This window comes from Salvia splendens, chromosome 3, assembly GCF_004379255.2.
Source record: "Salvia splendens isolate huo1 chromosome 3, SspV2, whole genome shotgun sequence".
Classification (NCBI taxonomy): Eukaryota; Viridiplantae; Streptophyta; class Magnoliopsida; order Lamiales; family Lamiaceae; genus Salvia; species Salvia splendens.
In genome coordinates, this window is record NC_056034.1 from 15,980,608 (window position 1) to 16,002,875 (window position 22,268).

Consider the following 22,268-nt stretch of genomic DNA (forward strand, 5'->3'; position numbering starts at 1 on the left):
CGGCATGTCATACGACTACGCCGGCTACCGCCGTCGTCAATACAACTTCCCTCAGGCCACACAGCCATTCCGTCCCTACCAGCCGGTCCAACCTCGCCGTGTAACCTGTTGGGACCCTCCGAGCAGCCAGGTGGAAGTACTCCGTCCGCCGTCGTGGCCTGATCCAGAATCACCCTACGTCTCACACCACTTGGATCCACCCGATCCGTCGCGTCGCTTGTCGACGATGACCCGTCGCGGGGATGGTCAACCGGTGTTGTCCCTGCGTGATAATCCGGAAGGCAGCAATCCCCCACGCGCCTTCCCGGGATCGAGCGAGATTTTCTCCGCCGGGCTGGAGAAGATCATGGCCCGATTTGACAAATTAGAGTCCAGGCTGGAATCACGATGTAAAGAAATCGATCGACGTGTGAAAAATTTGCATGCGTCAAAAGCAGCGTATGGACGACAACCCTATGCGGATTTCGATTCCGGAGCGCCTAGGCGTCGTCCAACTAGCTGGGATCCGGCCTTCCAAACTTCCAGTCACCGTGTTGGAGAAACTCGTGCTCCTTCGCTGCCGGAACCTCCGCTATACCGGAAGTCGCCCTACACCGACTTGGATTCTTCATACGAGCAGCTGAGGCAATACACGACCTCGACTTTAAGGCACCCACCCTATTCGTCTGACGTGCCCCCACGAAATCCTCATGCCGTGGAATCCCGACGCCTCTCACGTCCTTATCTCTGTCACGATCCATCTAGCCCTTCGCTACCTGTTGTCGCTGCTGTTCCGCCTTCAACTCCACCATCACCGTCGTGCTGCCCTGACGCCAGTAGAGATGAGGGTGAATTGTTACACGATGACCCGCCCCCACCGGCCCCAATTTTGTAGCTGTACAACCCAGATATTAGTGAAGAGGAGGAGTCATTGCTAGAAGATAAAGAGGAGGATGGTTCTATTGGTGAAGTGGAGAAGATAATCGCATCGTTCAATGTTGCTCAAATGTCATCGACGGATGTTGAGAATTGTTGGTTTAAGAGATGAGGTGCTCCATGTTTGAGCATTCTGAGAGGTGTGAACAAGCTTTTCGTTGTGGCATGGAATTTTGCCAACAACATTGGGTCTCCTTTGTTGATTTTTGACAAAGGTGATAAAGGTAGTTATTCAGTTGTTCGATATGTGTTTGATCCAGGAGGAGACGCCTACCCAAACCTTTTGCTTTCAACTCTCGTCGTTGCTTTGTGGTTTCCACCTTGAGGACAAGGTGGATTTCATCCGTGGGGGAGTTGATACGATCATATCTCTTATGATCTTCCAATTATTTAGTTTTCCTTTATTCACCATATTTTTCCCATATTTGTTTAGATATTTGTTTCTTGTTCATTAAGTTAGGGTAGTAGTATTCTAGCATTATAAATAGGAGAGATTATATCATTGTAATCAATCAATCAATGAATGAAATATTTTCTCTAAACCTAGCTTGAGCAACAAGCGTAATTTTAGTTCTCTCTTTGTTGTCATCGGAACACGTCCGTGAAACAGCAAATCGTGACCTTTCCTTCGAGCTTGTCGAAGGTTCGATCACCTTATCACTCCGAGAAGTTAGTTAACCGGCCTCGTTACGGAGAACGTCCGTAACATACTGACATACGTACTACTACTACTACTACTACATAACATATAAATATAGATATTGAACCCCCTCACATGATGTCGGGCCGGAGTGTGGGGGCCGCTAAGGCGACGGAATCGCCTTTTTTTTGCTGCAATAGATATTGATGCTTTGTAAATAACGTTAGGCCTAGAGAGAGAGAGGAAGCATGCACGTATAGGGCAGTTGAACTGAAATTAGTTGAAATTTAGTTGGCCTCATGAGTTTATTACAGTACAATAAATAAACTTCAAACTCATCTCTCAAGATTCCTCCCCATCATGGACCCACCACCGCTGTTGGTCGCCGACTCACAAAACCCATCTCAGTTTTCTCAAAATCCTTTTCCAGAAATGGATCAGAATGAGAGGCAAATGTGTAGTAGCAGAAATAAAAGAGGAAATAATGGGCGGAGAAAAAGGCAGCAGCGGTTTGGGTTTGAGACGAGGAGCGAAGAGGATATACTTGATGATGGAGAAAATATGGCCAAAAATCTGTCAACAATACTACCTTCTTCCCTCGGTGAGTTTGTTCATGTTTCGATTTCATTTTTATTCAAATAATCAAATTGGATACTGAAATTGATACAAACCACATAAGTCGTGATGCATTTGAAGTTAAATTGATACTACTATGCAACTTGAAATGAGGGAATTCCTAGCCTTCCAAGTGAAGTTCATCCATTTGATTGAACTCTTGATAGACGTCATGCTTCTTTTTAAGCCCAATCATTTCTTCATATCTTCCCAAACACGCTTTGTCTCTGAACATTTTAAGAATAGATGGATTCATATCATGTGCCGAGCAAAGTGGACAAACTCTGTCAATGTCATACTCATACTATTTGATCTTCTTATTAAAAAATTGTTTTGATGTTGTGTAGGAGCTATTATCGATGACAAGTAGAGAGGCTAAGCAAAGACAGCAGTATTGTTATGACAACCTACGAGGTAACTCACAACCATCCATCTGACAAGTTCATGCACTCTCTAACTCCTCTTCTTAAACAGTTTCACTTCCTCACTTCTGCTAATAACTTGCCTCTCTAATCTACTCCACTACTACTATTTAACTCCTCTAATTATCTCTTATACCATGTAATTTCAACTTTATTTCAATGCATTTATTGATTCCAATTTGCTTAACTAACCATCTTTAGTAAACTGTGATTCCGCGCTGAAAACATTCGTATACTATATTTTGACTTGTTCTAATGTCAATATTAATGCTAAAATAAAATCACAAACTTTGGATAATAGCTCTTTTATGTATATTAATATAAATGATATAGCTAAGTAATAAGATTATGAGAACCTCTTGTCAATAAGTATGTTAAAAATGTTGTTGTTTCAATTGCATTTCAATTGATTGACCATTAATCGGTTTGGTTAATAACTGAACCGAGTGATTGACCACTTATATCTACACACAATTTTTTTTAATACATCGAGTTATATCAATTTTAATAATTTGGTTAACAATTTATTGCTTATAAGTTTAATAAAGAACTCATTATTTATTGAATTTAAAAGCTAAAAGGTTATTATAAATTGAGATGACAAATAAAAAAATTGTTCCAAATTAATATGGAGAGAGTAAATACTATGCGGAAGCGAAATCCGAACGCGAGGCTCGGGTTCCCTTTCGTACATACTCATCCCCTCATTACTCATTACTGCTTTACCACCTGTTCTCTTTACTTGGCTGCAAAGAAGCATTCTTCTCTTCGGACTTTCTATATTCGGAATTTCGAATTTTGTATCGGCGGCGATGGCGGAGCAGGAGGAGATATCAGATCCTAGAACGGAGTCGTTGACTGATAGAATCTCCGATAAGATTCATGGAGACGGCGATGCCGACGCCGACGGGGACGTGCACACAAGTTCTTCTTCATCGTCGTCTGACTCTGAGCAAGAGGATGACAAAATAGCAACGGAATCTGCGGTCAAGGAGAAGATTTATCAAGCGTTCCGCCCTGAAAAGCCGGTTCACAAGGTTTTTGGTGGAGGCAAGCGTACGTATCACGATCTCACTCTTTGTAACCCTATCTGCTTTCCTTTTCTGTTCTAGTTTATTTCCTCTGAATTTCTGGATTTGTTTAATGTTTTCGGTGATTGTTTGATGAAAAATTGAGCTGTACTTGAGCGAAGGTGCTGTGTTGGTTGTGACAGTTCGCAATTAGCAATTTTGAGTTTGTGGTAAAAATTGAGCTGTACTTGAAATCAAGCTTAAAAACCTGTCTACGGTTGCAATTCTGTTAGTGATTTTCCTTTCACCAAGCCTGTTTGACGAGCTGTGTAGTGATACATTTCTGGTACAAAGTAATGGAGATTGGATTGATTTTTAGAAAATTACCTTTTGAGAGTTGTGTAGAATTTAATTTAGGTTCATCGTTTACCTTGCTACTTATGTAATGCTTTCGAGTGATTTTTTGACCTTTCATGCTGGTGTAATTCTTTAGCTAAAATGGTATTACTACTATAAAAATTTGATTAGTGTTTTTATAAAACCTGACAAGTTTATGGTGATTTATTCTATAGCTGCTGATGTGTTCTTGTGGAGGAACAAGAAAATATCTGCCTCGCTGCTTGGTGTAGCAACGGTAGTCTGGGTGTTTTTCGAGTTACTTGAATACCATTTGCTCACTCTGGTCTGTCACGTTGCAATCCTCATGTTGTCTCTTTCGTTCTTATGGTCCAATGCTTCAGTTTTACTCAACAAGTGAGCTCATGCAGTTTCCTTGTTAACTCATACTCCGAAAGTGTCATGTTCCAGTTATATGAACCTATTTTGTTATGTGTCTTCAGGTGGCCTCCCCATATTCCAGAAGTTCGCCTCCCCCAAGAACCGTTTGTAGAAATTGCTTCAGCTCTTTGCTCTGAGATCAACCATGCATTTGCAGTGCTGAGATATATTGCATCTGGCAGGGATCTTAAGAAATTCCTTGGGGTAATGATTTTGAGCCTCTCTCTTTTATGAATCTTCAACTCCTAGAGCAAAATAACTTTTTTCATGTTTTTCTGGTGATCAAACCCTGAGGAGTTCTCTTTCCTGGCATGCATGCTAGTCTTTAGTTTAGATCATATATTAGTTACTATGGATTTGAATAATGCTGATGGAAAGTAGTGTTAAAACTTAATTGCAATTTTTTCTCAATGAAGCTAGTGATTAATTTTAGATTATAATTTTAGTTAGCTTTTAAAGAATCCTTGTTTGAGTTTCAATATATTAATGGTGGTCAGTCTCCTTTGCAGTACTAGTAATTGAGTTATTTCTGGTTTCCACATTTCCTCACTCCAAAATTTGACATTGAGGCCTGAATTCATTATCAGATTGTATTTGGTCTTTGGTTTCTTTCGATTGTGGGCAGCTGCTGCAGCTTCTTGACATTGTCGTATATAAGTAAGAATCCTTACACCTTTATTTACCACAAAATAAGTAGGCTATTGGGTTATTGATTTGGTCATCCCAAGTCCCTTACTTACCTTGTATTCTCTTATATTCATAGTATTTGTGTTGCTGCACACCGTGCCTGTTTTGTACGAGAAGTATGGTGATAAGATTGAGCCGTATACTGAGAAAGCAATGCATGAGATCCGAAAGCAATATGCGGTCTTCGACCACAAAATCATGAGCAAGATACCCAAGGGAGCACTGGACAAGAAGCGAGCATAGGGAGATTCATAACTTCCTAACATCGTGATACTGATGGTTTTTGCTTGTGCTTATGGGTTTAAGTCAAACTTCGCATTCTTCAGTTCTATTTTAGTTGGATGTGGCAAGTATTAGCAGTTACGGTTAGATTTCCTTCGCGTGAAAATTAAGTGATTAATGTGCCCAAAATGAAAGTTGAAGTTCATTTAAACTCTAAACCCCATTAAATTTAATGGATTCGTGAATGGATTTCTCATTGAGGTGACAAAGAAGCTCCATTTATTAACCTCCAGCCCAAAAAACATAAACAAACACTCGTGATTACAACCGTAAAATTCACGCAATTTGTAATATTCTTTAACAAGTCTATCTAGAGCAGTGCCACCATGTCAACCAGACATTTTAAATATGTAGATTTCTTTTTACAGGTATTACAAGTGCCCCTCTACATACAAGCTGCAGAGGGCTGCTACTTCTCTCAGTTTTAACAAATTTGACAAAGAATCGAAAGAACATTTAGGCATATCACAGGTGGAAAAATGGTGTATTTACAGTTAGTACTTACATAAATAGTCAGTATTTCGGTGGAAGTCTTGAACCTTGCAAACTGCTTTCTGATGAGGTGAGAGGAACCGTTGAAAACTCTGAATCTGAAGGTTCGCGTCGCAAGAAGTTTCCGTGAGGGAATGTGGTTCCTGTAGAGTTTTGATCTGGATTTGAATTATTGGCAGCCTCCCTCTTTTCCCTTTCCGTCTCGGTGAGAAGAAAATCCACCCACAAATCTGCAAATGACTGGAAGAGATATTTTCCATCAATCAGAAAAAATTATTATCAGAGATTGACGACATGAAACTGTCTATGTTCGCATATCAAATATGCACATAATGGTATGAAATCACAAATTATGTGTGCAAATGATCATGTTATGCACGTCATGTGCATGTGTACGTGTACGGGCATGAGAGACAGAGAGAGGATGGTGTAAACGAAGAGGACAACAATTACCTGGTCATCAGATGCCATAGCTGTGTGAGCTTCAGGGGCACCGCCACCCAGGATGCCCCCAACAAGCCGACCTGGAAGGCCTAATACACCTCGAACTACACCTTTGCCATGCCCTAGCTGAGCAACACCAATTCTTTGTTTTTCTTCGTCAGAAAATCCCAGCATGCGACACATTAGATCGAGAACCTGGAGAAGATCAATCAAATGTACATTAACGTTTATAGAACAGCAATTTGATTCTCTCTTATCATGAAATAAACATCATTAAACAGGGAATTCTGGAGGGAATTTTAAAGCCATCACTGGGACATCTTTACTTAGCTCTCAATGAATCACTTAATGTTTTGGAAGTCCAGGTATAGACGCACCTCTTTACTGTGGTTTCTCTGGAAGTATGTCACTAGTAATTTGATCACAATGCGCCTGCAGATGAGACCAACAGTTGTATTAATTTATTATTACCACTCTTGAAGGCTAGCTTTCCAGTAATAGAACAAAAAATATAGGGTTGATGTAAGCATCCTACAGGAACGGGAGTCTGACCTGTCAACAAGAAAATCGGAGTCCGCAGACATCCTGTTTAATCTTGTCATGCTTTGCTCAAGTGCTCTACGGAGTTTTGCATTATCTTCCTCAAGTTTCTCAACTCTGTTCTTTCCTTCCGCAACCACAATATCAGCTTGTGAAAGCTTTCCCAAAAGTTCCTCCTCTTCCCTCTTTGATGCTTCAGCTAGTTGGTGTGCCTCCTGGAATCATATCAATGGAAAGAAAAAGAATTTACAAGATGCACCTTGAATTATATATCCAGAAACAACTAGTACATAAACATTCATTTATAACTCAAAGCATTCCAGAAAATGAGTTTCAAACAACAATATTAATATTGCGATAAAGCTAAGAAATTAAACCTGTAACTGCTTGATAAGCCTAGCTGATTCCTCTTTTGTGACTGACAACTCTTCAGCAAGACGTTCCTGGAAAAAAAATATCCATAAAATAAAAATTGTGTATGCTTTCCCCCTTGCTCATATTCTATCACTAAGGAAAAACAGCCTACCTTAGCCTCAATTTCAGCATAATACTGCCCAAGAGCAGTTTGCAGATTAAGAACTTCCATGTTCTTGGCATCTATTGTGCTGTAACAGTTACTTAATTTTCTTTTAAGATCATCTATAACTTCTTTAGCTTTCACGTGTTCACTGTTATTGGACATTTTTACTTCTTCTTGTCTTGAGATTGCCTGCTTAAGAGCATTCTCCAAACGTGATATTTGAACCTTTTGTTGGTCAATGATTCCTCGCAGTTCCTCAATAATCTTACTGTCCTCATCCATTTTCTCTGATTCTTCGGATTCCTGCAAGTTATTTAAATCGAGAGATTTTAGCAGACAATTTTTATAACATAAAACTATTTCCTGAGTGGTACTGATTATCATAGTTTATGATGGTCAGCCTATAGAGAAGTTAAAAATGAGGCGAACCTTGTCCAACAAATGTTGCTTGAGACGATTTAATTCTTGCAAGGCTTTGTCCTTTTGCATACGTGCTTCCTTAAGTTCATTTTCTAGTTTATGCAATGACTTCTGCATTTCCTCCTTCTCTAGCAATCCCTGCAAAGACTTTATTGATTAGACTAAAGCACTGCAACTTGTACAGTTTATATGGATACATGGATATCCATGTAAAGCCATATTGCATAAATATTGAACTAATCAATATGCATGAGTAAAATTGGAAGGAATGGAAAAATGCTCAAAGTAAGATTTATTTGGATGAAAGTTAATTGAGTTTAGGAAGGGGGGCAACTAATCACATACAACAACGGGATGTTCACCAGACAATAGAATGGTTAAATGTATACCTCATTCATGCTACTTGCATGTTTATTCGAAAGATGCAGGCCACCAGGTTTGTCGCCGCATACTGGAGAAGAATGATTTGCATTCAACGCAGCCTCACATTCTTCTTTTTCTTTCTACCATGAAAAATTGGTAAGGTCCAACGTCTGTTGAATATGCTTGTGAATGTGTTCATATACATAACTAAACCAAACAACACACAAACACAAAGACAACCGAAATCAAACATGAAGCATGCATAACAATTATTGAAAGGAAGAAAGCATAGGAAGACAAAGACCTTAATATTTCTGTTCTCTTCCTCCAAAGAAGCAATTATATTTTTCAACTTCTCCAAATTGTTGTTTGGTTCTCTTCTATCACTTCTCTGTAACTCCATTTGCAACCTTCCTATCTCTGATATCTTCTGATTTAACTCGTCGTGCGTTCTGTTTATCTCTTTCAACATCTGAAATATATGGGGGGGGGGAGTAGAAGTGGGTAAGATTACCATCTATTAGGCACAAACAAGTTAACCACAACATATTGCTAATGGAATTTTTAATTACAGCAGAATAAAAATGGGTAATACCATATTGATACCAAATAAAAAATACATCTGTGAATTTTGAAAATGTCGGCAGCTCTAATTTACAGTAATATAGGACTAGTCATATGAGGTTTCATTTTTCAGTACATATCAAACCCGCACCAACTATTTTAAGTGAGGCTTGGGGCCCAGCCATACTGATAATGGAATAGTAAAAAAGGCAACTACAAACACTCACTTTATCTTTTTCATCTTTTAACGAGCTCAAGTCATGCTGAAATGATCCGTTCAACCTCTTCTCCTCTAGACATAAAAGAAATGAGTCAGTCAAATATTCAAAGATGTGTTACTCTGAAACTTGATCTTCAAGTAGTAGATGTGCACCTTGTAAACTTAGCTGGACACTTTCCAGCTTGCGACGTTCTTTATCAAGTTCAACCATCATTTGTTTCATTTGAGATTCATGAGTTGCTTGCATCATAGTGAAAGATCTAATTTTGTCTTCCATAGCATCTGAGAGTTCCTACAAGGCATTAGAAAAGCATTCACTTGCTGTTATGATGAAAAGCAGCACATTTCAATTCAACACTTCTAGAAATAACGAGAGACTTCCAATCACAAAAGCCACAAAAATGAACAGCAGAAAGAGTTTTTATTACTTTAAAAGAATGTGTCGTAGATTGTTACCAATTCCTAACATAGGGTATAAAACCGAGAGTCAGAAAACAAACAACTGCCAAGCACTGGGAAAAAGAATGGTTCTCCTACCCGTGAATTGGTTGAAGTTGCCCCATTGCTTAATCCATCATGCTTTGTCACAACACCATTAGACAGTGTGCTTCCAGCACCACGGTTTTTTGTTGCAGATTTACTAAAGCGATTGGGAGACATATCACCATTACCCTGAGGATTTGAAGTTACAATCAGATAACAAATAGCTGAAATTGCTCCTAAAGAAGTTGAATGGACATTAACAAAATTTAAGTTGTGATCACATTATCTAGGACTTTCACATCAGTCATCACTACTCCTATAGCTAACTACATACACAATCCAAAACAACTTTCAGAATGCCTACGTTACCATACAGAGTTAGTTTTGTCTCCAAAACTAATGGATATATTTCTTGAGAGAAGCAGAATCCAAAACTATTTGAATGAAACCATAAATAGTAACTCGACAGAAAAAGACATAAAAGAACCACCGCATCTAATTAGACCAAATATTATGCCCTGGAAGTCATAAAACTGAAATATGACCAGTTTCAACTAGCCTAACCACCTTAAGAATAGTTTTAAGTGCACCATGAGCAGCATTTGTACTAAGGAGATTTTGTTTTAGTGAGCCATTTTCTTCAGTCAATCTCAAAATCTGATCCTGCAAAGAATAAAATCAACAAACTGTATGAGAATCAATCAAACGTGAGAGCCCAGGGCATATCCACAAAAAAATCCATCACTGATTCACTTGTATGAAACCTTGATTTATTATGTATGTTAGCTTGCAAGTGAAAACTAGCAACAACTCGCTCTTACTATTGATGTTGAATAAAACTACAATTCAACCATCAAACATTGACAGCAATAGCACATAAAATCAGGCCTCGCTAGATTGAGCTCAAAACAGCTCTCAACAATACATATATAGAGAAATACTAGTACAAATTAGTACTACAAGATGGAGGTAATGATAGCAGAAGATCACTGTACCTCCTTTTCTTTTAATAAAGCCGCATAATTAACTGATAGAGCCTTTATTTCAGACTCCGATTCCTGAAGCTTCTTAATTTTTGTTTTGTACAGCTCGATCTGATAAAATAGTGGACAATTATTAGGACAAAAAATTGTTCAAAACCAAGAAGCAGAAAAGGAAAAAAAGAACTCCACCGTGGTTAAATAAATGACTTGTATCATTTGATCAAGACCAATGAGCACATTCCTTGCAACTTTCAAGACAACAGAAATATGTTCAGAATAATATAAAATGCTCTTTCCATAAACTGACTACGTTAGACAGCAATGCTGCATAGACCATAAAAGTCTAAATGGCACTAGTATATGCATTTCTATTCAATTAACAAAAAAACAACCCGTTCAAGCTGTTTCTACACGGAGCAAACATCAGTAACTTAAGGTGATTGAGAAATATCCTTAGAGATGGAATTGAGAAGTAGATACAAATTAGCCCTCACCACAAGCACAGACACACATACGAAACCAAATCCGAAGTGAGATCAAACCAATAAAACACAAATAAATCATAGATACCTCGTGGTTAGGCGGGGAATAAAATCCATTGATGATTGGCGAATGCGTCGGTGCACTGGAATTACACGAAACTCTCCGCTCCGAACCTGAACTAGCGTTGTCGGATTGATCGCGCGGCGGAGAAGTGTACATAGACAGCTCTTCATCATCGTCGTCATCGTGGACATCCAGTGCGATTTTACTCAGGCTTTCTTTCAAATTGGCCACCGAGCTCCACATCGGCATTGAGATTTACGCGCCAATATCTGTATTTCCCTCTTTCCCCTTCACCTAGATTTCGGACTTCGGCGAGAAAATTGTTAGGGGGAAATTTGATAAGATTGAATTGAATTTGCAATATGATTAAGGGGTTTTGATGCTACGCTAGATCTGAGAGCGGAAATAAACAAAACAAAACAAAACAAAAACAAAACAATACTTATCTACCTGGAATTTGCAAGTCTCGTTATTCGTGGGGTCTGGGCTATTTGTAAAATGGGCTTGCGCTAAGGCCCATTAAAAAAGTTAGCTATATGCATACAGAATTGTCGTTATTACTACTAGAAGGGAAGCCCTTCAAAAATAACTAATTTTGAGTTCACAACGTCCCACCAACCGATGAATTAATGCACCTCTGACAAACAGAAAATCAATTAAAATATCATTTTATATGTAAAAAGGTTAGTGTTTGTATGGTAAGTAATATCATTACTATTTTATTGATTTTTCCATACCTTTCCATTCTGAAGCATATTTTATGAAATCTTTCAACTGAAATCTCGACATCCAAATTAATCGTCGGTAACAAATATTTATACAGAACACAGAACAATATTTATTCCAGTTTATAAAGTCTTCATATCTACCATTCGCATTTCCACAATTTCATTCATAGAAGATAATTCATTCGAAGGTAAATTTTAACTTTGCACAAATTAAGCAAAGTTTCGCACAAATTAAGCACATTTTAGCACAATCTAAGCAAACTTTCGAACAAAAGAAGTAAACTCTCACGTCAAAAGAAGTTGCAGTTTCACGACAAAAGAAGCAAACTTTAGATTACTATGCATCTTCCCGTGTTTAATATTGCATTATTTCAAGTGTCAATTAAGTGCATGTTGCATGAAGTAAATATCAAAGTCTAGTTTTGCATTGTATACCGTTAACAATTGCGTTTTACAGAAAAGAACTTGCAGTTTTCTATTCTATTTTGCATTATACTGCCCTTCCAGTTGCATCGTTAACTATTCTATTCGCATCAGGTTTAGGCAACTCGAAAGTGGTGATAAATTGAAATTAAACTTTGTGTTTATATTATACATGTGAGGAATATGAGCCAAATGTACAAAACATTGAAGTGCATAAAGTTATATTGAGTTTGTATTTTATATTGCCTCTAAGTACATATATTATTGCATTGAATTCAAAGGAGTTGTAAGAGTTTTGATAACATATATATTTGCAAATTATCAGATCATCAAAGAACAGTGCTTGGCTGAATTTTGCTCTAAGTATTGACAACCCGCTTTTTGGCATGATCAAATGTATGACACTCGATCTTACGCTTCCACTGCTTGTTACCTGCAGGTGGGATAAAAAATACTTGAGTTATTGTACAACAATACCAAAGGGAGTTTACGGATGACTCATTCGAAGACAATAAACAAGCTTTCAACGACAAGATTTCGAAGAAAATACAGAACCTTTCGAATAAAATAATTTCAGTTACAGAGGTTTACATGAAAAATTAAGCAAACTTTCGAACAAATTAAGTAAAGGATTACATAATAATTCAGTTGTCGAGGATTACACAAAATAAGCAATCTGTTGTTACAAAATAAACAAATTCTCGAACAAATTAAGCAAAGTTTCGCACAAATTAAGAAGCTGATTGCACAAAATAAGCAAATTTTAACACAAACTAAGCAAACTTTCACTAATAATTATCAAGTTTTCCAACAAATTAAGAATTTTCATGAACAGAGTAAGCAAACTTTTGAATTAATTAATAATATTCGACCCAATTAAGCAAAGATTTTCCCAAAATAAGCACATGCTCGCACATAATAAGCAAATTTTAGCACAAAGTAAGCAAATAAGCAAAGTTCCGCTCAAAATTATCAAAATTTCCAACAGCAAATCCTGGAATAAATTAAGCAAACTTTCATATAATTAATCAAATGCTCAAACAAATTAAGCAACAATCCGAAAACATTAAGCAAACATTCATCAACTGAGAACACTGCAAAACCACTCCTTACAGAACAATTTTTCATCAAATGCGAAAACTGAATTAGTCCAGTTTTTGGAATACACGTATAGTATATCAAAACACAATTCGATTGAGGAAAAAAAATCTTTATACACCACCCCATAAAGAAAACATGGATATGCCCTGTGCTCCAAATTGACAAAAACCCTAAATTCCCACGGCAGATTTAAACTGAAATAGACCCTTACTTTCACATAACATTTTCAACAAGCAAAAATTCACATAATACAAACCCAAACAAAGCACAAAATTACCATTTTTGAAGTTTCTCCGACGTCAGTCACCGGGGTGTTCGACATTGCCCATTTTTAGCCACGAAGCGAATTTCTCCGGCAAATAACGTCGCTAGGTGGAGGAGAATCACGATCAATTTGCAGAAAACGCGATTTTGGTTTACCAGAAATGTAGACAGCGGCTGGATTTTGCTAGGGTTTAAAATTTAGAAGGTTTCTAGAGGGAGTAGAATGAATTGGGGAGAGAGTTGGAACTTGGAAGGTTGGATATGAGTTGAATGTGGCTGCTGAAATCACGTTCGTTCCATTTCAGATGTGTTGGTATAATATACAAACTGACTGATTTACCCTTCTATGCAACTAAAATGGTACGACATGCAACCTGAGTTGATAAAATCACAAACCCGACGTCTTTATATCTAATGCCATCCCTTACGCGGTCACTATATCATCCCTTAATCGTCCCTTCAATTACTATTTGAGGATCTCACTGTCCTTTTTTACTTCATTCTTTAACTAAGGGACAGAACCTGCAACCCTCATTCCCTTAAATTACTATTCATTCAATTTTATTTTTTTTATTTCCAACCAAATTCAATTAATAAAAACATACTTCATTAAATAAAATAAACTTACAACATAAAATTCGTAAAAAAAATATAATTTAATAATTTCTTAAAATATAAAAATACATAATTTAATAATTTCATCCGATAAAGTTTGCCCAAATGTGTTCAATTAGATCCTCTTGGAGTTGGGTGTAGACGATAGAGTCGCGTGTCCTTGCACGAATAGATAACCGGTCTTGTATAGACGGATGCACTCCACATCGAGGCGGACTACTTGCGGTTGAGCTTCCGGGGGATTCAAGGTCGAACCAATTTCCCGTCACGGGTCCTTCGTCTCGGACAATCATGTTGTGCAAGATTATGCACGTATACATGATGTCGACCATGCTCTCCATGAACCACGAACGAGCCGTAGCTTTGATGATGTTGAAGCGCGCTTGGAGAACCCAGAACGCCCTCTCTACATCCTTGCGAGCAGCCTCCTGCTTCTGCACAAAAAGAGCCTGCTTTGGGTTCGCAGGCCTGCTGCATGTCTTCACGAAGGTCGGCCACTTCGGGTAGATGCCGTCGGCGAGATAGTACCCCATTTTATACAGCCGGTTGTTAGCGACGAAGTTGATGGCTGGCGCTTTACCGTCTAAAACTTCGGTAAAGAGGTCGGACTGGTGGAGCACGTTTACGTCGTTGTTCGACCCGGGGACCCCGAAGTACGCGTGCCAGATCCAAAGCCGGTAGTCGGCAACGGCCTCGAGTACAACGGTTGGGTGGGTGCCTTTGTGGCCGCTTGTGTAGGACCCCCTCCACGCCACCGGGCAATTCTTTCATTGCCAGTGCATGCAATCGACACTGCCAAGCATCCCGGGGAATCCGTACACTTGTTCGTGCAGGTCGAGGAGGAACTGACAATCGGTCGTGCTTGGCCTCCGGAGAAATTCGTCGGTGAAGGCTACCCGGACGCCTTTGCAGAATTTGAGCAAACACGTGCGCCCAGTGGTGTCTCCGATGTGGAGGTATTCATCGAACATGTCGGCTGTTTGTCCAGTCGCAAGCTGACGGATTACTGCAATACATTTCTGCAGCGTCGTGTGGCTGGGACAGCCGACCGCGTCGAACCCTTCTCTGAAGAACTCTTCCCGGGCCGCCAAAGTATTCGCGATGTGGAGAAATAGCGGTTTCCCCATGCGTAAACGACGACGGAAGTAGGTATCTCCCCAAACCGGGTTATCGCAGAAGTAGTCGCGTACTAACCTTGCAGCGGCTTCCTCCCGGTTACGATGGATGTACGTCCGGGAGCGTCGTTGGGGCGGCGCGGCTTCCTCCGCCTCCCGGCGTCGATTTTCTTCAAGTGATTGTTCCATTATTTGACGCATTTTCTCAAAAGGATCCATTAGTTTGAGTTGATTTGAGATGGAAATTAAAGTGGATATAGAGAGGATTTGAGAGGAATAGATGTGTGTTTGTGTGTGAAATGAGTATGAAATAAGAGTATTTATAGAGTAAAGAAATTAAAAAAAATTAAAAACAAATTGAAAAATGGCTAAAAAACAGTAACATTACTGTTTATTTTTTTTTATATTTAAATTCAAATTTTTTTAAAAAATGAATTATTGCGTCAGCGTGACGAAACCCACTCGCGGGCCAGCGAGTGGGCGTCACGCATGGCCTGGGAGCTCACCACGTCGCCTCGACGCGTGGCGAGACGTCGCGTCCCGCCCCGCGGCGTGACGGGTCTCGAGACGTTACGGGGACGGGCTGGGGACGGAACGACCTGCTGCAACGCGTCCCGTCGCGATTCCATCCCTCGATCAGGGAACGCGTAGTGGATGCTCTAATGGCTTCTATAGATAGGATGTTATATATTTAAGTATATGTGGAGTGTAGCGCTCCCCACTACTAGAATCGTCAAATTTTTGTCAGGCTGGGTTTCCATCAATCAAACTCCTCACTTCTTTCCAATCTGGGCGTACGTGATTGCACGTGTATTGTGATCTCAATTATTCATCTCTGATAAGTGACCTAAATTAAAATTGTCACATTCTGAGCAAAACTAGGACTAATAAAAATCGAGTAAAAAAGATTTTTTTAGTACAGGGTACAAATTAATTGCACGATGGAGAGATGTAAAAGACGTTTTAGAACAACTCAAACTCCTACATAATTTGTCGGATAAGCAATAGCCTAACACCCTTCAAATAGCAACATGCTTAGCATATGATCGTAATCTCTGTGGCGGCTTTGAATTCCTTAGCTGATGTTGCACAAAAATTGAACAGAACCACGCAGAGCTAATAGCCTATTCCACTACAGTGACCATTCTATAAATTGGAGCGAACGCTAGTGAGAGAGAGAAGGAGAACCAGGAAGGGAATGTCTTCTGAGATCTTTGGCGTTCTTCTTGTTCTATTCCATCAAGATGACCTCCTAGCCTGGCGTCGTTTTCAGTTCTCGACAGCTCAGAGCCAAGGATGTCCAATGGCTAGGCGTAACAGCAGTACAGCAAAGCCAGCTTCCTATCCGAGGTCAAGATCATTTAGGTTTAACCAAATAGGATGCCCATATCTCATCTGCAGGAGGTGGCGGTTGAACCCAGTGCCCTGGTATGCGGCTGCATCCAAGTTACAGAACAAGCAAGAAACATGATAAAGAAGCCGATAAATATTTTGTTTGTAGTAAAAAATATCAATTGAAAGGCAAGTATGAGGTGCACATACCTTCCTCCAGGTCTTATGTATGCATCCCATGTTCTTCTCACCTGAAATAACGGTAAAATCAATTATAGCGACAGAAACTTCTTATAGGTCAACACTATGAAGTTTGAACAAGGTAATGAATGAACGGACTGATTTGTTTAGATTGAGTAACAATATCGGGAATGTCTTCTGAGATCTTTGGCGTTCTTCTTGTTCTATTCCATCAAGATCCAGACCTCCTAGCCTGGCGTCGTTTTCAGTTCTCGACAGCTCAGAGCCAAGGATGTCCAATGGCTAGGCGTAACAGCAGTACAGCAAAGCCAGCTTCCTATCCGAGGTCAAGATCATTTAGGTTTAACCAAATAGGATGCCCATATCTCATCTGCAGGAGGTGGCGGTTGAACCCAGTGCCCTGGTATGCGGCTGCATCCAAGTTACAGAACAAGCAAGAAACATGATAAAGAAGCCGATAAATATTTTGTTTGTAGTAAAAAATATCAATTGAAAGGCAAGTATGAGGTGCACATACCTTCCTCCAGGTCTTATGTATGCATCCCATGTTCTTCTCACCTGAAATAACGGTAAAATCAATTATAGCGACAGAAACTTCTTATAGGTCAACACTATGAAGTTTGAACAAGGTAATGAATGAACGGACTGATTTGTTTAGATTGAGTAACAATATCGGGAATGTCTTCTGAGATCTTTGGCGTTCTTCTTGTTCTATTCCATCAAGATCCAGACCTCCTAGCCTGGCGTCGTTTTCAGTTCTCGACAGCTCAGAGCCAAGGATGTCCAATGGCTAGGCGTAACAGCAGTACAGCAAAGCCAGCTTCCTATCCGAGGTCAAGATCATTTAGGTTTAACCAAATAGGATGCCCATATCTCATCTGCAGGAGGTGGCGGTTGAACCCAGTGCCCTGGTATGCGGCTGCATCCAAGTTACAGAACAAGCAAGAAACATGATAAAGAAGCCGATAAATATTTTGTTTGTAGTAAAAAATATCAATTGAAAGGCAAGTATGAGGTGCACATACCTTCCTCCAGGTCTTATGTATGCATCCCATGTTCTTCTCACCTGAAATAACGGTAAAATCAATTATAGCGACAGAAACTTCTTATAGGTCAACACTATGAAGTTTGAACAAGGTAATGAATGAACGGACTGATTTGTTTAGATTGAGTAACAATATCGGGAATGTCTTCTGAGATCTTTGGCGTTCTTCTTGTTCTATTCCATCAAGATCCAGACCTCCTAGCCTGGCGTCGTTTTCAGTTCTCGACAGCTCAGAGCCAAGGATGTCCAATGGCTAGGCGTAACAGCAGTACAGCAAAGCCAGCTTCCTATCCGAGGTCAAGATCATTTAGGTTTAACCAAATAGGATGCCCATATCTCATCTGCAGGAGGTGGCGGTTGAACCCAGTGCCCTGGTATGCGGCTGCATCCAAGTTACAGAACAAGCAAGAAACATGATAAAGAAGCCGATAAATATTTTGTTTGTAGTAAAAAATATCAATTGAAAGGCAAGTATGAGGTGCACATACCTTCCTCCAGGTCTTATGTATGCATCCCATGTTCTTCTCACCTGAAATAACGGTAAAATCAATTATAGCGACAGAAACTTCTTATAGGTCAACACTATGAAGTTTGAACAAGGTAATGAATGAACGGACTGATTTGTTTAGATTGAGTAACAATATCGGGAATGTCTTCTGAGATCTTTGGCGTTCTTCTTGTTCTATTCCATCAAGATCCAGACCTCCTAGCCTGGCGTCGTTTTCAGTTCTCGACAGCTCAGAGCCAAGGATGTCCAATGGCTAGGCGTAACAGCAGTACAGCAAAGCCAGCTTCCTATCCGAGGTCAAGATCATTTAGGTTTAACCAAATAGGATGCCCATATCTCATCTGCAGGAGGTGGCGGTTGAACCCAGTGCCCTGGTATGCGGCTGCATCCAAGTTACAGAACAAGCAAGAAACATGATAAAGAAGCCGATAAATATTTTGTTTGTAGTAAAAAATATCAATTGAAAGGCAAGTATGAGGTGCACATACCTTCCTCCAGGTCTTATGTATGCATCCCATGTTCTTCTCACCTGAAATAACGGTAAAATCAATTATAGCGACAGAAACTTCTTATAGGTCAACACTATGAAGTTTGAACAAGGTAATGAATGAACGGACTGATTTGTTTAGATTGAGTAACAATATCTTGAAGGCCTGTAACCAACTAATGTTGAGTTCATTCATAACTTATCTTCCTACAAACATAATCAACTACGTATAGAAAGGTAAATGAATCAAGAGCAAAGGAATGAGCTTCTACGATGGAGGACCACATAGTAGCACAATGACATCTCCATATGAGGCAAAAAAAACACATAGCAAGCCAGAAGCTCAGTTAAATATGCTTCTAGAAGTTACCTCAATGAGTGTGCCCATATCAGCATTGCTACCATGATAATAGTGGTAAAACTCCATGGGCAAATTAGCAACAGAATCGTAATTACTGCCACAACCAGGTCTAGTTGCATCAGGTTTTCTAGATTCATCATGGGCAGTGTTCTTTAAAATTCTATCACTGTCTCTATCAATTTTCTGATTTTGGGTTTCTGTACAACCACCATCATCAACATTCGGTTCTTTTGCGTCTGGTGCATGACTCTTGGTGTGTTTTCTTGATTCCTCAATAGTAGCAATAGCATCTTTAGCAGCATCTGTATCCGCAGTAGCCATTGATCGTCGTTCTTCCTCCTCAACTGCAGCTCGAACTTGTTCAAGAAATTTGTCACCCTCTTCTGGAAGAAAATGACCTGCATGGTGCCATCCATAGATTGTGTAAGCTGCTTAATTCCTTTTCTTATGATGCTTGGAAATCGCACCTCCCGTCTATTTTGTGAAGATAGAGCCTCTAGAAATTAGACAAAATGCATAAAACTCCTACCCATGATAAAAAAACTACAAAGGATCTGCTCATCTGCCTCATCTATCAGTTAATGTTTCTCACCTTGTTTTTTCATTTTCTGTACTCTGAGAGAACGTAGTTCCTGTAGCTTTTCAACAATCAACACCAGCTCAAGCTGAAATAGAAACATACATAAATAAATAGTTATGATTCAAAATTTTGAGAAACAAAGAAAAATAATAACCACACTCAATGTATCAGGCAGAAGCTGCAGCCGCATCAAATGAGCATCCTTAAAGGAATTGGAATATACATTTGAAATCATGTAATATAATCAAGACTTTGTCAACTAGCAACGATGCATGATTTTCCAGTTATTCTAATAGCTTACATGCCTACAAAGATATAAGAGTCATTACCTCGGATTCCAGTCTTTTCTTCTCCTCTTTTGCCTTAAGCTTGGCTATTTCCTCCATCTTTTCTACCGGCACGGTATCAATACTTTTTTTCTCAGCCAAAGAAATAAGAGGATGTAAGTATTACCTAAAGGGGGATCCTTAGTACACAAAACAACATTTAGCATTCTGGATAAAAGAACCAAAAACTAGAAGAGAAAATGAAAAGAAATGGTTCCTTGTACAAAGTAAATAAGCGATTAAGAAAATGAACCATGAAAACATGTACATATGCATGATAGTTACTAGAATATCATAAGATTATATCCACACAAATAATCAATTTTTACTCTGCATTTCGACTGAGACCAAAATACAAAGTAAGTTTATGTAAAGAGAAGGCTTGAGCACATGCCAGAAGAAGTATAGCATACACAAAAGATGTTTATGTCATAGTAGTTTGGACAATTATGCATCATGTCTGATCTGAGTCTAAGTGTCTGATCTCAAGCACAAATCTGAAGCTCATCTCTCTTTAGGAGCCCACTCCACAGTATATCGTGTCTGATCTGAGTCTAAGTGTCTTCAATTTCAAAAATCAATCATAGAGATTTAGCATGTCTTTTAGCCAACACATTATACGTTATAAGGTGGCAACATCTGAAAACTGCAACCTCCTACTTTCTTGGTGGGAACGTATTTACATAGTAAGGACTAAAGATGCGAAGTCTATTTTTCACAAAACCTGCGGTCTATATATACCTTGTGTTGAGCACTGTCTTTGGCCATCTCCTTTCTCATCCATTCATCTGCTTCCTTATCTATCTTTTCAAACTGTTCATGCTCCTAAAACAAAGAACAGTAAAAAAAACTATATTTATACAGGAACTATGATATGTAAAGCCCAGTATATTTTAACACCTTAGCTAATTTCTCCGCTACCCGCCTCCTTTTCCTTTTCTGCCATAGTTTATTTCTTTTATACTTCTCCATTTTGTCAGCCAACCTTTTCAAGGCAGACTTCTCCTCCCAAGGACTATTCTCATCCGCAACAACCCTGAATGGCTCCAGCAGAAATCTCAGCCTCGACATCACAGCATTTACAGCGCTCAACGTCATCATTTCCTGAAATTCAACTCCAATGCAGTTGTCCTTCATGAATTTAGAAAACCTACTCATAGATACGTTGCCACGCCCTAAATCTTCGATTTCACTAATTTCAAATCCCTCTTCTTTCATCTGAATCAACATTTCCATCCCTTTTTCCCTGATCAAGCAAATTTCAATCAAAATCCACAAATACGAAAGATTACGATGTAAGATTGGAAACAATTCCCAAAATACAATCAACGATATCACCAGTAACTACCATGACGAGATTGAGAAACGCTAATTTCAGCGGTGAAAATGGCATTCCATGTAAGAATCAGCTAAATGTGAATAAATAATTCAGCGCAGATCACACAAGACTGAAGAACAGAGACGTTGTTACATTGCTTTGGCGAGGTTTAAAGTGTCGTGAAGTTCTTTGAGGCGGCTGCTCACGTTTGCCGAAGTCCAGAACGAAGCAGACGGAGGGGGCATATACGGAAGCTGCGGCGGCTGTGGTGCCGGCGCTCGTAGCGGCGATGGCGGGGCCCAAGGAGGTAAGACCGGATCGTATGGAGGCATCCCCATCAGATTCATCGGCCGACCCCACACCGAGAAGTTCTCAGAATACGCCGTCGACCCAGGCTGCTCCGGCTCCGACCCCACGCTATGGCTGCTTCGTCTCCATGGAAGAGAATTAGATGAGTATAGAGTAGAGGAGGTGAAATGGTTTCACTGCAGAGAACAGATGTTTGGAGAAACAATAATGGAGAAATGTTGTTTTGTTGTATTACACCTAGGCACTATTTTAAGAAGAGTGTACTACAAATTTGGGAATTATATGTGTGGGGTTTCCAATGTTTGACACTCCTATATTTTGAAAATACCACCACACTTTTGTATGTATGACTTTTTTCATGCACATGGCGCTCTATACTCAGCCACATTAGCATTTTATCCTTCACTCCATTCATTTGGAGTGGAGTGCTCTATAACCCGCCTTATAATTTTAACTAGAATTTTATATTAATTTTATATTTTTTATATTTGCACATATGTTAATTATTAGCAAAATAAATATAAAAACACCACAAATTAAAGGAAAACCATGTATTTACTTAATTAAAACAAAAGTTACAACGATAGAGAGATAGGAAAATTGGAAGAGTTGAAATTGAGACGAGGACGAGA

The 22,268-nt window shown here is 39.3% G+C and overlaps 3 protein-coding genes and 1 long non-coding RNA gene across 6 annotated transcripts; 1 reads left to right on the plus strand and 3 right to left on the minus strand.

Annotated features, from left to right (window-relative positions):
- Positions 1 to 3,214: 3,214 nt before the first annotated feature.
- Positions 3,215 to 5,557, plus strand: LOC121795242 (reticulon-like protein B5). Its single transcript, XM_042193733.1, has 5 exons — positions 3,215 to 3,648; positions 4,175 to 4,355; positions 4,442 to 4,583; positions 4,967 to 5,036; positions 5,143 to 5,557. The coding sequence occupies exons 1-5, from the start codon at positions 3,405 to 3,407 to the stop codon at positions 5,307 to 5,309; spliced, it is 804 nt and encodes a 267-aa protein (XP_042049667.1). The 5' UTR covers positions 3,215 to 3,404; the 3' UTR covers positions 5,310 to 5,557.
- A 120-nt stretch (positions 5,558 to 5,677) lies between these two features.
- LOC121795241 (golgin candidate 4-like) lies at positions 5,678 to 11,315 on the minus strand. 2 transcript variants are annotated; one of them, XM_042193731.1, is made up of 15 exons: positions 10,948 to 11,315; positions 10,390 to 10,488; positions 9,962 to 10,057; positions 9,449 to 9,583; positions 9,065 to 9,203; positions 8,919 to 8,983; positions 8,432 to 8,599; positions 8,154 to 8,267; positions 7,774 to 7,902; positions 7,351 to 7,647; positions 7,202 to 7,267; positions 6,837 to 7,039; positions 6,662 to 6,716; positions 6,294 to 6,479; positions 5,678 to 6,070 (listed from the first exon to the last, which is right to left on the minus strand). In XM_042193731.1, the coding sequence occupies exons 1-15, from the start codon at positions 11,170 to 11,172 to the stop codon at positions 5,843 to 5,845; spliced, it is 2,205 nt and encodes a 734-aa protein (XP_042049665.1). In that variant the 5' UTR covers positions 11,173 to 11,315; the 3' UTR covers positions 5,678 to 5,842. The 2 variants fall into 2 exon arrangements, with proteins under 2 accessions (XP_042049665.1, XP_042049666.1); XM_042193732.1 differs by having other exon boundaries at positions 5,678 to 6,080.
- Positions 11,316 to 12,189: 874 nt separating this feature from the next.
- On the minus strand, positions 12,190 to 13,790 carry LOC121793882. The gene is made up of 2 exons (XR_006049187.1): positions 13,453 to 13,790; positions 12,190 to 12,507 (listed from the first exon to the last, which is right to left on the minus strand). It is a non-coding gene; the product is annotated as an uncharacterized LOC121793882 (long non-coding RNA).
- A 2,258-nt stretch (positions 13,791 to 16,048) lies between these two features.
- LOC121795243 (U11/U12 small nuclear ribonucleoprotein 59 kDa protein-like) lies at positions 16,049 to 21,889 on the minus strand. 2 transcript variants are annotated; one of them, XM_042193734.1, is made up of 16 exons: positions 21,481 to 21,889; positions 20,910 to 21,255; positions 20,751 to 20,834; positions 20,013 to 20,102; positions 19,696 to 19,768; positions 19,113 to 19,501; positions 18,744 to 18,784; positions 18,365 to 18,637; positions 18,236 to 18,276; positions 17,857 to 18,129; positions 17,728 to 17,768; positions 17,349 to 17,621; positions 17,220 to 17,260; positions 16,841 to 17,113; positions 16,712 to 16,752; positions 16,049 to 16,605 (listed from the first exon to the last, which is right to left on the minus strand). In XM_042193734.1, exons 1-8 carry the CDS (start codon positions 21,672 to 21,674, stop codon positions 18,559 to 18,561), a joined length of 1,296 nt encoding a protein of 431 aa, XP_042049668.1. In that variant the 5' UTR covers positions 21,675 to 21,889; the 3' UTR covers positions 16,049 to 16,605; positions 16,712 to 16,752; positions 16,841 to 17,113; positions 17,220 to 17,260; positions 17,349 to 17,621; positions 17,728 to 17,768; positions 17,857 to 18,129; positions 18,236 to 18,276; positions 18,365 to 18,558. The 2 variants fall into 2 exon arrangements, 1 of the variants encoding a protein (XP_042049668.1); XR_006049431.1 differs by lacking the exons at positions 19,113 to 19,501; positions 19,696 to 19,768; positions 20,013 to 20,102; ... (1 more) ...; positions 20,910 to 21,255; positions 21,481 to 21,889 and adding an exon at positions 18,873 to 18,919.
- Positions 21,890 to 22,268: the final 379 nt, after the last annotated feature.

Bases quoted from the DNA above. Each gene is read 5' to 3' on its own strand.
- LOC121795241 (XM_042193731.1), bottom strand. From the start codon at position 11,172: ATGCCGATGTGGAGCTCGGTGGCCAATTTGAAAGAAAGCCTGAGTAAA. The intron at 8,600-8,918 runs GTGAGTGTTTGT...CATATATTTCAG, and splicing joins TAAAAGATGAAAAAGATAAA to ATGTTGAAAGAGATAAACAG. The intron at 7,903-8,153 runs GTATACATTTAA...AAGTCTTTGCAG, and splicing joins ATGCAAGTAGCATGAATGAG to GGATTGCTAGAGAAGGAGGA.
- LOC121795243 (XM_042193734.1), bottom strand. From the start codon at position 21,674: ATGAATCTGATGGGGATGCCTCCATACGATCCGGTCTTACCTCCTTGG. The intron at 20,103-20,750 runs GTATATATAGAC...TCTTTGGCTGAG, and splicing joins AAGACAGTGCTCAACACAAG to AAAAAAAGTATTGATACCGT. The intron at 18,785-19,112 runs GTAACTTCTAGA...CCGTTATTTCAG, and splicing joins ATATGGGCACACTCATTGAG to GTGAGAAGAACATGGGATGC.
- LOC121795242 (XM_042193733.1), top strand. From the start codon at position 3,405: ATGGCGGAGCAGGAGGAGATATCAGATCCTAGAACGGAGTCGTTGACT. The intron at 3,649-4,174 runs GTACGTATCACG...TTTATTCTATAG, and splicing joins GGTTTTTGGTGGAGGCAAGC to CTGCTGATGTGTTCTTGTGG. The intron at 5,037-5,142 runs GTAAGAATCCTT...TTATATTCATAG, and splicing joins CTTGACATTGTCGTATATAA to TATTTGTGTTGCTGCACACC.